This window comes from Buteo buteo, chromosome 4 (assembly GCF_964188355.1).
Source record: "Buteo buteo chromosome 4, bButBut1.hap1.1, whole genome shotgun sequence".
Taxonomy (NCBI): Eukaryota; Metazoa; Chordata; class Aves; order Accipitriformes; family Accipitridae; genus Buteo; species Buteo buteo.
Window position 1 is genome coordinate 53,762,353 of NC_134174.1, and position 15,817 is coordinate 53,778,169.

Here is a 15,817-nt window from a genome sequence, read left to right on the forward strand (position 1 = left end):
GAATGAATATCGAGGGTCGATGTTCAGCTGCTTAAAGACCAGGGATGATGACAACAATTCCCTTGGAACAAGGCCCCCTCGATACTCCGGGGGGAGTAGCGCCAGATCCCCCATCTGTCATCCAGCTGGATATAAAATCCAGGTTCTCATTAACACACAGTGCACAGCATTTCTTTACTGGCTGGCAGTATTAAAGCCAGTTCCTCCAACTTTCAGGTATTCTTCAGATGGGATTAAACTAGATCCCTTTTCTATAGCACCATTAGGCTCTGCCAAAGCACTTCTTGTCACTCAGAGCAGACCTCCAACGCTGCACCTTGCCTTGGGAAGCCCTTCCCGCACACAGCACGCCCCCAGCCTTTGCTCCTCTGTAGAGCAATAACGAGGCCTGGGAGGTAAATGGGAACGAGGGACGGTTCTGCACACCTCCATCCTCTTTGGAGGAAGTTGGGAGCCTGACCAGGTAGAGGGAGCATTTCAGGTGAAACGTGTGTCTGAGGCGAGCAAACTTTTCCCTCCTGCCAGCAATTTTGCCTGGGAATTCTTCAGCATCTTTACACGGTGTGGTTTTACTGCATAGCAAAATGCTTCAGAAGACCGAATTAAAACCAAACAGCTTCCCAGCTGGGATGGTCATCATTAGAATGCAATTTCCAGCAATCGTGTGGGTTTCTTGGTAGCCTCGAAATCTTTAAAATTCTCCTTAAGCAGCAACTTTGAAGGAGTGGCTTAGCATGCAGCTAGAATAAGGAAATCTTGCCATGATCCAGTGGATCAAGCTGGATGTTATAGTGCGTATGGACAGTGTGGGATGTTGCTTTTCCTCTGAACTTGCAGGGGTGGTAAAGGCTACACTTTGGTGCTCTAACTGTGCAAATTGTGGATGGGTGTTCTGGTTTCCCTGTCTGAAACCCTACTGTGACTGAGGATGGAATCCATGGGAAGTTTTCGAGCCAGTTTTGCAGACCTGTCCCATGGGTCTGGAGTTACTCTGATTGCCTGTTACATATCTTCTGATTCATATTTATTTGCTAAGAAAATATTAAGTCCTTGCCACACACATGTGGTTTTATGAGGACTTTCAGCCCAAGAGAGCTAGTGCAAATGGGATTCAGCTGACTGTGGTGGCAGTTTGTTTGTAAATAAATTTTCCATGTACCCACTTGTTCTTCTATAAGTGGGAACACCTTTCTTTTTCCATTCATTGCTCTTGCCAGCCATCTTACTCATCTCTTGTCTGAACACTCTGTACTGCCCTTTCTGCCCCCTCCCTGTAAAGCTCTCTTTGGGCTTCTCTCTGCTCTTTGCCAGGTTTTTCCCTACCCGTTCTCTCTGCTATCTCCTGTGGGGTGCTTGGGGGGCAGGGGATGCTGCTGGCTTCGGTGCTGGCACCAGGAGCTGTTTGCAGGGATCCTCCAGGCATTGCTCAGAATTTATGGGGAATGCAGAGTCAAGCAATACCCATGATTAGTTGAAATCATTATTTCTAGAACTGCATTTCTTTGCTTTATCAACAGAAGGGTTCATCTGTTGTGCATTTGCTTGGTCTCTCAGCTAACCTGTGGATTTGGGGAGTGCAGTGTGTGCTGCCCGCTCCATGCTCAGCTCTCGCTCCATCCTCCTCAGTGCTGGCACACGCTGTACGTGCAAGAGACTGACGTGGTGAACGGTGGGGATAGAAGGAGAACAGGCTCTTCTTTCCTGTCCTCCTGGTTGACTTCCCAGAGTTACGAAAGCCCCCGGCTCGCCGTGCCATGCCCCGCCACCCCTCAGCCCACTGGCTGATCTCAGGCTCTGTCTCAGCGTGCACATGAATTTCCACTCTTCGTGCTAAGCCCTGCCAAAGCAAAATTCCTGAAGCAGAATAAAAAATGTGGAAGACTTTCAAACCCAGAGATTATTGAACTGTCCCCTTTACCAAATGGCAGTCAACACTATGTTCTTTATAAAGTCTCTAGTATAATGTTTAATTCAGTAACTACAACTGGAAAGTCTTTCCAATTATTTTAAACTGCCAGAGACATTTTAATGTGCCTCAGATTTTGTGTTGGTATGCTACAGAATTAAGTGCCATCCATCTTTCAGAGAACTTTAAAATTTAGCCTCGTATAAAAAGGAGAAAAACAGGAAAGAATTCCAAAGGATGTACTTGTCCCATGAACCCTACCACTATTTGTGGCCTCACAGACACCTTCTCCTGCATTTTGAAATCGTTTGTCTCCCTCTGTGCAGGGTGAGAGATCTATGCAAACAGCCAAATTCTTTAATTCCTGTGCAGAGCTTCAGTTGAGGGCAGGATTGTGAGCAGAGCTTCACTGGCGGCCACCCAGCCGTACATCGTCGGGTGATATTCACTCTCCAGATGCGTTCAAGCCTCTGCAACCAAGGATGTAAAAGGTTGAGAAAGCCCAAGTACCTTCTGATTTCTTTTTTGTGGCAGGGCCATGGGGCCTCTGTCTCTGCTTACTGACTGCTGTTAGTCCCAAACCCACTGATGCAGGAGCCCATCCCTGCTGAAACCTGCCAGCAAGCACTGCCGCTGTGTGCAAGGGAACAGAGCACATATAGCTTTGCTGCCTTGGTTAGCCTCGCTCCAACTACGTGAACATTAGTACATGGCAGAAGCTGACTCTCAGCATCCTTGCACTTTTGTTTAATTCTTATTTTTTAAATTTTTTTCTTTTTTTTTTTTGCCTTACTCCTTCTCCCTGAGCTCAGTGGCACGTGAGTCCTGAGCATGTGCATCTCTGCCCTGGGCAGATGGGGAGAAGGGGCAGAGAGAATGTCTTATAAATCCAGTTCTGCTCTATTAAGATTCACTCTGGTATGACAATAGCTTTTTCTATTGAAATGCTTTGTGAAAGCCTTGCCTAATGATCTGTTAGCTGGGGAAAGGTTAAACTCCTGCAAGATTTTCTGTGTTTGATGAAGAAAAAACAGTGCAATTATCCAGAATTCAAAGTGAGTTTTAGCCAGCTGTTAATAATACTGCGATTCTTCATGTTCTCATTGCTCAGAGGTAATGTGGCCATCCCTAGTCGTGGCAGTAAAATATTTATAGCATTCTTTTTTGGCCCTGTTTGTACTTATGGAGGGCTGGACATCACTTGAGGTCTTCTAAATTTGCTTCTTTTTGTGCTTTAGCCACCCATGACAGTACTCTTCTCATCTAACTGCAGCCATCTGCAACAGAGACGTCCAGTTTAAGGTGGTCATCTCAGGAGGGGTCAGACATGCCCTTTAACCACTAATAGTTGGGCATCTTGTGCAAACTGGTCATCAAGGCTCTGCTAGAGTCACTGGAGAGACTGGTGCTTCCAGGTTCACACTATGCCAAGACAGCTGCCAAGGATGAAGGAGATAAGTGGACTTGATACCTGATACTCTTGATACCAAGAGTGCCTGTATTAACAATTGGATTTGATGGAGAGGTAGGTTTATTAGTAGTTTTCTGCTTTGGGGCCTCTTTGCAGTCTGCAGGTAGGTTTGTGTGCTGAGAGACCACTGGGAACGTGCAGGAGCAACCCTCAGACATCTGTGTGTTTCTCCTAGCTCTCTCCCCTGACCACTGAGGTTTCCAGCTTGGAAAGTCATGGCAGAACATGAAATACACGTGGCATCTCTGTGTCCAGGCGCACGGAAACAAAATAAGTGTCATGGGGAAAATAAAATTTCACAGTGGCAGGCCCTGCACTGGGATTAACAGACGGCTTGTTTCCTCCGGTGGATGCATGGAAAATCAATTCCCAGACCTCTGCAGAGGCTCCTAAACATGAACCAAATCCCCTCTTGTAGTACTTAAGAACTACAACTGTTTTGTGCCAGCAAAAAAGGTTTCATTTCTAGCAGGGGAACTGCAGGTAACACCTTTTTGCTATCTTCATGTTGTCATTTAGGTGTCTATCTTATCCCCTTTATAGGAGTCTCATCTCAAGTGCAGCTTTTTGCCTGGAGGTCTGAAGTAATTGAGTATTAAGTAACTGTATCTGTCTCTAATTCACTAAACATCCAGAAAAACAGCTAATGTGCCTGAACCAGTGGGATGAATACATTAGATTAATCTAATTCAGCTACTTTTCACTCAAACAACCAGTAGCGTTTAGAAAAAGGTTGTGAAAGGGATTAGGAATTTCTTTTCCACATTTTTCCTTTCTTTTCCTTTCCATGACTTTGCTGCATTCCATTAAATGTTAGCTATTCGGTCAGCTGAATAACAAAAGTAAAACATTACTTTTAAAATAAGTTTATTCTTCTCAGACCTCAGAGCTGGATCCATATTCACAGAGGCTTTCAGTGACCAGGAAAGGCAACAAAATAAATGCAGACATACAGGCTGTGAGGAGTTTATCCTGACTGGAGCAAGCAGCTCCCAGATGTCACCATCTCACTTGCACCTTGGTCAGGCAGTGCGGGTACAGGGAGTCTTGGAGCATCACCCCTGGGCTTAGAGCAATTCCCTGAGCATGCAGTCACCTCCTCTCATCCCTTCATCTGCCTTGGCCATGGTGGTGCATGCTATCACCTTAGTACCATGGCAAGTCTGATGTATGTATCCTCCACTCCTGTATACCCTTTTTCATTGTAAATGTGTAAAAAGACCCAGAGCAGGCTGCCTAGACCCTTCAGTTTAACAGCAAATTACTGGTAGCTGCTCTCACTGTGCGTATTTCTTACCGCAGTTCAGTCTAGATCAGGGTTACCTCACTTTCTGGAGAGACGATCATGTGCAGTCATGTCAAAAGCCTTAAAAACCATCAAGGTATAAGACCTAAATGACTGCTTTGCTGCCCGCAAGCCCTGCTCTCCTGTCAGTAGTTTGCTTCAGCGTGATTTGTTCTTGACACATTCCTGTGGCTGTTGATCATCTCCTTATATTTTGTAAGTGCTGACAAGCAGCTTGATTATTTGTCCAAGTATTTTTCTGGGACCTGAAGCCGGTCTGCCTACTCTGTAAATCCTCAGCGCCTCCTTCCCCTCTTCTGAAAGCGGAGCCCTCAGTCTGCCCTCCCCAGCCCCCTGGAACCTCCCCATCCCTGGTGGCTCCTCAAAGTTAAGTGGTTGCATCTCTGAGGCTGCTTCAGGAAGCTCGCCGAGTGTCCTGGGATGCAGTTCAACAGGCAGGGATGATTGAAAACACCACAGTTATCTAATTACTCTCTCACCAAATCTCCTTGCTGTCGCGTGAGTTCGTATCCTGCTAACACTGGCATTAGCTTCGTCAGACATTTGATCGCTTTTGAGTTTTTAGGCAAGATTGAAACAAAAAAAGGCATTAAGCGTTTTGGCTCTCCCAGCAGCGCCCTGTGTTAATGTCACTCCTCCCTGAATAGTGGGTCAGCTCTTTTTTTGGTGTCTCCTGCTGCTGCTGGCTGGTGCCCCACTGCTCATCAAGGCTACAGTACAGCAGGGACAATGCCAGCTGGGGAGTTTTGGGGCCAGCAGGTAGGACATGAATCCCGCAAAGATGCCAGCGTCCCAGGAGGGCCACCCCAGCAGCAGGGCTTGGCCAGGCTGTCACCAGGCAGGGAGCCCTCCTTTCTCCCCAAGCTCAAGGGGTGGCACGAAGCTCCTCTCTCTGTGTGCAGAGCAGAGGTTAGCCAGGTGCGTGGTACACACCTTGGGGGCTCTACTTGATTATTGCTGGGGCTTGGTTACTGCACAGGGGGCTGCAGGAGCTGAATGCAGGCTGTGGTGGCGTGTGGGAGAGGTGGCTGTGAACTGGCAGCCCTGGGCAGTGATTTCCTCCTCTGCTCCCCAGGCACGGCAGGGATCTGCTCTGAAAGAGATGCAAGGCAGGATAAGCACAGGAAAGGCTGAACTTTCCTTGCCAAGAACAAATGAAAAGAGATGTTATAAAGTCACTTGTCTCCGGTAACATGGCCCCTAGCTCTGACATGGTGGTGGAGGGCATCCAAGTTTCTTGCTGGAAGGAGATGAGCCCACACCTGGTATCCTATCCTGGTTTCAAAGGTCCGGTGCATTTCTGCGGTTACAGATGTCACGGGCATGGCATTTGACCCTGGCTCATCCTACACAGAAGGCAAGGTCTGATGGACAGCAGGATCATTTGAACCTCCCTGGAACTAGCTTTCATTCGAATTACAAACTGTTTTTTGTTTCTTCCCAGCCAGGTCTCTAGACAAACTCTATAACTTTGCTGACTGCTCTGGCCTTCACCTGATCTTTGCACTGAATGCTTTGCGCCGAAATCCCAACAACTCCTGGAACAGCTCCAATGCCCTCAGCCTGCTGAAGTACAGCGCCAGCAAAAAGTACAACATCTCCTGGGAGCTGGGCAACGGTGAGTGTGGGAACAGGAGAGCCACGGGAATGGAGCTCGCTGTAGCAGAAGGGTATTCCCTTTTGGGAGAAGATATTTGCAGATCCCAGGATGCTTTGCCGATGTAGTTTCAGAGGGAATTAAAGGCCCCTGTTATAAGGCAGCACCATCTTGAAGATGGACCTGGCATGTGTTAGCACCTTAGCTGGATGTTTCCATCAGTTGGTATTAAGCACATGAAACGTTTCTGCCCTGGCTGCTGGGCACAGCCAGCCCTGGGGTGGCCAGAGCAGCAGCTGTATGGACTTGTATGGTGGCTGCCGTGCCAGGGGAAGTGGGGGGGAGCCTAAGGGGACAGGAGCATGACACCAAGGTGCAGGTCCTTCACCCAGCACACAGCAAAAGGGGTACGGGAGGAGATGTGGCACAGAAGAGCAAGTGATGGCCCTCATCCACTTCTCAGAGGTTCCTTCTGCTGCTCCACAGAGCAGGCAGGCAGCTCTGCGGAGCTCAGGCTGTGCGACAGCGTGAGCTGTGTGTCCCTCCGGAAGCGCGGATGAAGGAGCAGAGCTGGCAAGCCTCGCTTGTCTATTTTTATTTTCCCAGAACCCAATAACTATCGGACACTGATCGGCCGCTCGGTGAACGGCAGCCAGCTGGGGAAGGACTACATCCAGCTGAGAAGCCTGCTGCAGCTTATCCGCACTTATTCCAGAGCAAACCTCTATGGGCCGAACATTGGGAGGCCCAGAAAGAACGTCATCACTCTCCTGGAAGGGTAAGTGATGTTGCTTTGATCAAGAAGAGATCAGAAACCCCTCCTGAGACTGATGCCCTTTGCAGCAGGTAGACTTGCTCTTTGGCTTCCCGATGTCCAACAGCTGCCAGGACAGCGAGGCTCTGTGTGGCTCAGCCACTGCAGTACCAGGGGCTTGGGGACATGGTCGTCTGTGCTGCTAAACTTCTGCAGAAGTTCCAGGTGGGATTTTGGGCTGGGCTGATTAACACTTTCCCAAGCGTTCCCAGCGTTTCCCAATTATAGGCAGACTGACGTGCCCACGTTGTTGGGATGTGAAGATAACACAGTGGTGTGGATGCAGGCTCCTGCATGCCCGTGGGCTGCAGGGCCAGGAGGTGGGTCCTGGCACCAATTACCAGTGTAGATGTTGTCTCAGAGTCCTCCTGGACAAATTGCTTTGCTCTTCCCATTTGGTGACTTCTCCCTGTGCTTTCTCCATCCGTGCAGAGGAAGAACCTGTAGCAACTTTCTTCACCGGCCAAGCCCTCTGCTCCCTCCTAGGAGAACTGGCATGTCTCTAGTTTGGGGAGGCCAGAGGTGGAGAAGGAATGGTGACAGTGAGGGACGCAGACACCTGGAGGTGACATTGGACAGCTACAGGAACCAGGGAGGTGTGGGAGCCTGCTGGCAGCAGGAATTGGGACTGTGCTGCTCCAAGACCGTGCAGCAGAGGGGAAATTCCCTGTAGGACTGTAAACAGAAACTCCAGTGCAGAGGGCTGGGCAGGGGGAGGTGTGGAAGGGACTCTGCTGGGAGCAAAGCTGGGTCTAGCATTCATTAACATCTGCATGAATGATCTGGCAGAAACAATAAACAGCACACTGATGCAGTCCCCGGCGAGGCGGGGAGGGAGCCAGGGCCAGATTCTCAGCTCTGCTGCAGCAGCACAAAGAGACCATAAAGCTGGTTGAACCAGCTGCGACGCCAGCATCCCTCCCACTGACGAAAGTGGGGAAGCAGCCCCTGCTCCCACCCCATGGCTGCTGCCGATGTCGTGTGAGCGCATCGCTTGCCCGAGCCCCCACGATCGGTATGGCGCGGTGAAAGTGGCGCAGGGGGAGTTACAAGATGTTGTAGTAGCCTTGATCAGCAGGAAATCTATTAGCGCCAGGAGGAGCGGGCTGAGTAAGAAAAACAACAGGGATGAGAGCCAAGAAGCTCTTAGAGAAAGGGAAGTCCTACTGCTGCGTTTGCCCTTCGTGCGCCGCAGCCGAGTCCCAGGGAAGAGGGGTCGGAAGAGCCGAGTCGCACGGCAAGGGTGGTCTGGCGGCTCTGCGTTGCTGTAGCTGCGCTTTGATTGACGGCAACCTCGGGAGCGAGGCTGTAGCGTACAATCTGATGGAGAGGATGGCAGAAACACCATCTTGAATGAAAAGGAAGGTAGGTAAGAGCTAGGGTTTGAACAGCCCTGGTGACGGGATGGTGGGGGCTCTCCAGCCCCCCACACTGGTCTGAAAGAGCTGTAACGAGCATGCCTGCTCTCCAAGCTATATGCTGTTTCTCTGCTGCCATCCCCACCTGCCAGGGTGACCCTGGTCCGCAGGCGCTCAAAGTCATTTCTCTCTCCCATGAAGAAGCCTTGCGTCCTGCACTCCAAACCCTGGTGTCTGCAGCTCATGGCGAGCAGCACGTGCCTGCATGGCCTTACAGCCCATGGGGTCCTGTGAGAAAAGAGCTGTTTGTCTTTCCACATAAAGACCCCATTATTACCAGACAGGGCGTAAAGAAGAGGAACAAGTCTGATTACACAACGACAAAGGGCTAAATGCTCATTTGCAGTATTTGGAAATGGAGTTCCAAAAGGACAAACAAATAAACCCCAACACCTAAGCTGCTTGACAGTGTGAGCTTTATTCCCAGCAGCTCCCTGAGGTCTCTTCAGTACTCTTAGTTAGCGCTACTGAGAGCTCTGCCTTCTGCAGGAGCATTGCAGAACTGGTCAATGGGATGTGGCTCAGAGCGTGCCTGGGGCTGTCACAGCCAGGACATGCCTCTCGGGATCCTGAATGAGCCACACACAGTCAGCAAGCAGGAGAGAGGAGAAGGAATTTAGGAAGGTGCTCTCAATGGCAAGCCTGCTGTCTGCCTTGCTGGACCACCGTGAGTGGTCTATGTAGCGCTCACAGTTGGATGAAGGTTCCAGAGTGAGTAAAGCGTGTGCAGTTAATAGTCCTGATGATGCAAAATCTGCAAAGTTTTTTTCTTATTTTAAAAACCATGAAGAACAGCAGATGATGCAAAATCTGCAAAGTTTTTCTCTTATTTTAAAAAACATGAAGAACAGCAGAAGTCAACCAGGTAGGAAGAGATATGCCAAGTGGGAGATTATGACTCAAGTGTTAAGTAAGGCTAGAGGGGAGAGATGAGACACCCCACAGCAGAAGACAGGATGGGTGGATTAGTCTGCCAGGCAAGCAGTGCCCTGTTACACAAAGTGAGGAAGTGGGTTTTGGTGGGGAAAATCATGGAAGTGAGCTGAAGTGGGAGATGAGCGCTCAGTGATGCCCAGGGAAAGCTTCTAGACTTACCTGAGGTCCTGAAACACTCAGGGAAAAGTCTCATTGTGAAGTATTACCTAAAATTACATTTTCTTGTTGCACGCTCTGCGTTCCAAACATTGTAGTCTATTGTTTAACTGTTATCTCAAGCAACCAAGCTAAACTTATTCTTTATGTTTAAACCTTGTCCTGCAGTAATGGCAGTATCAACATGAATTGGGCATTGCTCTCTGCCGTGCGCCAGGCTCTGTCTGTCTCAATGGTGGGAGATGGACACCTCCAGGGCTGTTCTGACCCAATCCCAGGGCCTGTCCTCCAGGACAGGGTGGGACTGAACCCCTCCTGGGGTGCCACTTTTCTCTGGGATCTCCTAGACAGGCTAGATGATGAGCACAGATCAGGTGCCTGAAGGTTTGCAGCACGCAGGGGTGTGCGCACGCTGTCCCGCTGCAAAGGCTGCCCTTAGGCAGGTGACAGTGAGCTGTGCTGGGTGAAACCTATGCGCTTTCTGATGATGTAGGTAGGCTATGGTGAGGGGAGGAGACCCCTGCCTGAAATGCAGCAGCACAGGCTTTGCACACCCTTCACTGCCGAGTTATTGCTCCTGAGCTCTTGCACCACCCTGCATGGTGCAATGGCTCAGAGCAGCCACAGAGCCCATCAGTGTGTCTCTGGGCTGGCAGGTAAGGACGGGCTCTGCAGTGATGGAGCATTGCTCTGATGGCTGGGGCCTGCTGTGCGGGAGGCTAGAAATGGTGTCTTGTGAATGCACAGGTGCAAGAGGGAATTTCTCCAGACACAACCAACAGTTGAGTTTGATGAGGTGTTAATTAGACTATTCATGCAGCCTGAGCTGTTGGAGAGCAGACCACGTTAGCTACCTACTGCGTCTGCCGGGTACAGGAATCCCAGAACTGCTCAGAATTTGCTTAGGGAAAAAAATTGTGGGATTCTAAGGAATTAACATAGATTTTAACAGCAGATCAGGAATCAGACACAAAGGTTAATGCATGGCTGAATCACACATTCAGTGCTGCAAGAGAAGAAACATGAGGGATAGCTATTAGGAAGAAGAGATGCTAACACATGTTAAAGCACAGAACATTTGGTACAAAACTTAGGCCGGCATGTCTGGGCAGATTTGGCTAGGGGCTCTCCTGACCTGTTGTTCCTCAGCTGGTGTAGTCTAGTTTTTGCCACTGGACACTCACAAGCGTTGGGAAGTTACCTCTACCGCCTTGGGAGCTGCAGTGCCATGAGGATAAGCACCGGCGGGCACTTGTGTCCACACTAGGCTGGCTGTTGTTGATGCTCTGGTTGTTTTGGGTCCTGAGCCTGCTGAAGTCACCAGAGAAGTGAAAATCTTTCTTGTCTGGAGCTGCAGCCTTTCCCTACCTCCTCATCCCCCAGCTCTCAGAGCCACCAGACCTGCTGTGTCCTTGGCTTTCTGTCTGCCTTCTTTCCAGCCTCCTTGGCCCCTCTTTGCTACTGCTGTCACCATTGCACATCCACCCTCTGGTCAAGAGCCACAGCACCTCTGGCCAGGTGGCAGCAGCAGGCAAGAAAGCTCCCACATGTCAGTCCTCACCTCGCAAGGCACAAGAGTTTCTCATCCTTCATGATTTTACTGCCTCTTACTCCTGGTTTGTAGTTCCTGTGGAGCGTTAACCACCCGTCTGGGTCACTTCGGTTCCTTTTGGTGACGATGTCATTCCACAGTGCTCTGAAAGGAGCCCATAAATGCGAGGAAGCGCATCTGTCACTGGTGATGAAATCCTTCCTCCCTGCCAGCTATGGACATGGCAGGGTCGGGAGCAGGCATGGAGACGATGTCTTGATTATCTGTGGGCAGCCCAGGTAAGGGTCAGGTTAAAAACTGTCCCAATCCTCAGCCCTCCTCCCTACATCCACAAATCAACCCCAAGCCCAGGTTCCAGTGTTGGTGCTTATGTGGTAGAGAGAGGCGTTAGCTTATAACTCATGAAATGGCACAGGCTGTACACTTAGGGTCCAACGCAACCAGAGGCCAAAGCAAAATCAAGGTGCTAAAAATGGGAGAGTCTTTGGTAGTATTTTTATGATGACTGCCCATGCCTTGTGTCTGTGCCGTCACGAGGGCGAAGAGGGCTGTGACTGTCAGAGCAGGTCAGCACACATCAGTCAGTCCAGGCATTGCTTTTTATCTGTGACTTGTTCTGGAGTAGCAGCCAAAGACAGTGTATGGACAGAGCTTGTTTGTTTAAATTCAAGTAAGGAAGAAAAACAAGGAGAGCCTGGAGTAGGCGGTATCTGGCAGAGGGAAAGCCTCTGGGTGGGTTTCAGCAATATATGTAGGTCTTTGTCCTGTCCTTGACAAGGACTCCTGCCCTGTTCGACACAGGGGACTTGCAAGCACTGCATTTTTTAGAAGCTCTGTTTGGGCTGTTTGACTTTCTTTAAAAAGTACATCCTTGCTGTATTGGTCTAAGGCTCTTTAGTGATGCTGCAAAGGCGAGTGTGTCTCAGTCAGCAGAGCCAGAAGCTGCACCCTTATGCAAGCTACCACAAGGCTGGTGCCACAGACTGTACCGGGACACTGAATAGGTCCAGAGCAAGAATTCTGTGAAAAAAAATCAAGCCACAAGACAAGCAACATTAAACTAATGATACAAAGGGAGGAGGAGGTCACTGCAGCATGAACTCAAGCTCTGGTAGCATTGAACTTATGAGTGAATCCGTTCATAAATACATTGAAATGAGGTGTGAAGGATGTAATGAGGCATGTTGCAGTTGGTTATATAGCAGGGTCAAGGATCTGAGATATATGCAAAGGCTTTAACTATTGCTCTTTCAGGAGGAAAGGGTTAAGACAGTTGTTGTTGCTGAAACTTGATCTGGATGGCTGGAATGCCAAAATCACAGTCACCTGTACAGGAAGAACAAAATGGGTAAGAAAAGATATAGGTGAGATTATGCCACTGTATAAGTACACAGTGTACCTTCATCCTGATTGCTATCTACAGTCTTAGTCATTTTATCTCAGAGAAGATGTACTAGAACCAGGAGGGTTACAGGGAGAGGAGCTGAGGATGTGTGGAGGTATATGTCTTCACGTGAGAAGAGATTAAATAGGCTGTGCCTTTTCAGCTCAGAAGACAGACAGCTCAGAGGGAGCGTTATTGAGGCCCATAAGCCTGTGAATGGGGTGTTTTTTCCACAGTGCAGAAAGTAGTTTGGAAGGAAGCTTTGGAAAGAAGGAGGAAGCTTTGGAAAGAAGGAGGAAGCTTTTTCACATGGTATGCAATGGCATTGTGGAAGTCATTGTCACAGGGTATTGTGGAGGCCAGAGGTGTGTGTTCAGAAAGGGACTGGACAAATCAATGGTGGGAAAAAGCATCAGTGGTAATGCAACATCATGGTCCACATGCAACCTCTGGAGTCTCTGGAGTGCAGGTTACCAAGGCTGGGTGGGGCAGCCTGGGACATAAAGACCTCTTTGCTAGAAGGCTTGTGCAGTTCTACAGTGGATCAGGTTGGTTGAAGAAAAGTGATGCTGAGCAGATAGAGAATACAATATAGCAGCAGAATTATATGTAGTCCCCATGAGACTCTGCTTCCCAGAGTGAAATCCATGTCTGAAATCTGGCACTGCAGGTCAAAGTCTTTGCAGCTGGTGGCATGGGTTGGGTCTAGTACCTGTCTCTGCTGCTGCAGGTATTTGATTGTGCTACTGGAACCTGAAGAAGTTAGTAAGTGAAGCCTGTGCCTGAGTTCCCCTCACCAACCAATTCAGACACAAGGTAAAGCTATTTCTACCCATCACTGTTGGCTCAAAGGGCAGATATTTGCCACCCAGCTCTAGGGATCCACCACGGCACCACAGGCAGGCCAGTGTTGTTCCTACATTTGGGGCTTGGGGGGGTCAGTTTGTGAAGTCCAGCACCCAGGAGTCAGACGATGATGCTAAACCACCTGGGAGCCTGTGCAGTGGTAACTTGTCTCCTTGTGCAGCTGCATTCTTTGTTACAGGGTCACTTTTTAAAATTATTTAAAGGATGACAATCTGCAATTACCTGCATGGGAAAGAGATTTCCAAATGCAGATGGCTCTTTAATGTATCAGGAATAAGCCTAGGAAGTTCCAGTGGCTGGAAGCTGGGGCAAGACACATTCAGATGAGAAATAACATACTTGGAGGCTAATTAACCATGGGAGCAATTTGCTTAAGGTTGCACTAGGTGCTCCATGACTGGCAAGTATTGAATCAGGACAGGAGATCTACTTCAGAGACGTGCCCACACTCAAGTGAAAGTTGCTGTCCTGGGAGATGTGGCTATGGGAGAAGTCAGATTTGAGCCATGGTTTCACAATATAGAGTTTTGGTGTCAATACCATCTTGTGGTGTTGCAGCCCCCCTGCCCCACTCTCCCACAGCTCATTCCTGACCTGTGAGGTGCTGTCCCACCTTGTGGCAGTATTACCATTTCTGGGACAGAGCTGTGAACTGTTTGGGTGACTGAGCAATGTTAAATTACATTTTTCTCAGTGCTTATTTAAAAACAAGCTTGAGCCTCAGTTCTAGCTCAATGCAGGGCCTCACAAGTAGTAATGCTGGCACGGGATGCTGGCACACAGGCAGCTGCAAGGGTAAGGGGATGGACATATCCGAGCTCAGTGTCTTTGTCTCATCCTCACATCACATATCACAAACTCCCTGCCTGAGGCTCCTGTTCCTCCACGCACCTCTGACATGTTCTGCTTTCTCCCCTAGAGATGCTGCCCCAGCAGATTTTGAGGACTTTTACATTTGCCCAGGTTTCTGATATGTGGAGGTCCAGCAGAGATACTGCACAGGCATGCCCTGGGGCTGCCACCCATCTGAATTACAGGGCATCGCTACAGTAGTCGCCCACATTGCCTGCACAGCGCGAACTGAGCTTGTCCCACTGCTCCTGGGGGGGATTTACTGCACATGCGCTGCGCAGTCAATTGGTGCTCACAGAGAAAGCCCAATGTGTAGGAAAATGGCAGATTTACTGCGCCGGTCCAGCCCATCTGTGCAGCACATGTGCAGGGATCTGAGCCCTCCCGGAAGCGTCTGGTTTGCTCTGCCTGCGCCACGCTGCACACATGGACATCGCGCAGTCCAGGAAATCCCAGATAAAAATGTGCCAGTGCTGGTCATTTGGACTGTATGGATCTTCACTGGCCTCAAAATCCGTGGTCTGAGCAGCACAGGTGCTACAGGAATAAAAGGATTAGTAACATCTGTATTCCTAAACCAAAGATATTCAGATACCTGTGCATTACTGCATCTCCACCTGCCCTGGGCTTTCATCTCTTGCTTGTGCGGTACCACTTGTTGGCTGTTGAGCTGCTCTAGGCTCCCTTTGGAGGGTAGAGACCATTGCCCAAGTCATCTGGGTTGCTCCAGGCACAACTCCATCATTAAGGCAGGACTTGAAGTTTTACCAGGAACTTTTGAACTTCATCCTGCAAAAATCTGAATAAAAGGAAAATAAATTAAAAAAAAAAAAAAAAAAGGAAAGAAAAACAGCCATGGAAAGCAAAATTTGAGCTAGATATGCATCTTTTATGGTAAAATTTGAAAATGACCAAAACTAACCCATTTATTTCACTCTTATGGAGACAGAAGGGGAACACTAAGCAAGCCAGGGCCTTTTCTGTCCTGATTTTGGTCTGCACTGCACTGCCTGAGTGTGCCTGTGTCCTAGAACAAAATTTTCTCAGGAGCTTTTTAACAGGCCAATGGGCTTCCTAGAGTTGTGGGAGATGGGACAGATGGATGTCCTGCTTCTGCTGCTCCAGAGATGCTGGAGGTTATACCAAGGGTTTGCTTTGCTTTTCAGTCCCTGCTTGAAGACCTCTGTAGTGGGTGTGTTTGCAGCAGGGCTGTAGGCACCGTGGAAGTGGCAAGGAAAACTGGAGAGCTTCATCCTCTGAGCTTTGTCTGCTCATGGTTTTGGACTGTGAGTGGAGAGTGCCAAGCTAAGCCTGAAGAGGTGATTTAGTAACGTTCAGGATGGCTTATTTTGTGGCCAGAACATAAAGCATTTGAGGTTAAAAAGCAAGCAGGGCTAATTTTCAAATCCAGTTGCAATATATTGATCTTCAAACTCCATATAGATTGTGTTCATAATTTCAGTTTAGAGTTCATTAGTACACTCATACACTTCATGCATTACATCTTAGGCAGCAGTCCCTGTACTGAGTATTTAAAACCTGGGAGTCGGGTTTCTTG

At 49.0% G+C, this 15,817-nt stretch overlaps 1 protein-coding gene across 1 annotated transcript in view; it reads left to right on the forward strand.

Moving 5' to 3' along the window:
• HPSE2 (heparanase 2 (inactive)) overlaps positions 1-15,817 on the forward strand; it is a 113,379-nt gene that overhangs the window by 67,584 nt on the left and 29,978 nt on the right. Inside the window, exons 4-5 of the mRNA XM_075026175.1 lie at positions 6,128-6,301; positions 6,887-7,058. Of these exons, the coding sequence (XP_074882276.1) occupies positions 6,128-6,301; positions 6,887-7,058 (346 nt within the window). The remainder of the gene's footprint in view (positions 1-6,127; positions 6,302-6,886; positions 7,059-15,817) is intronic.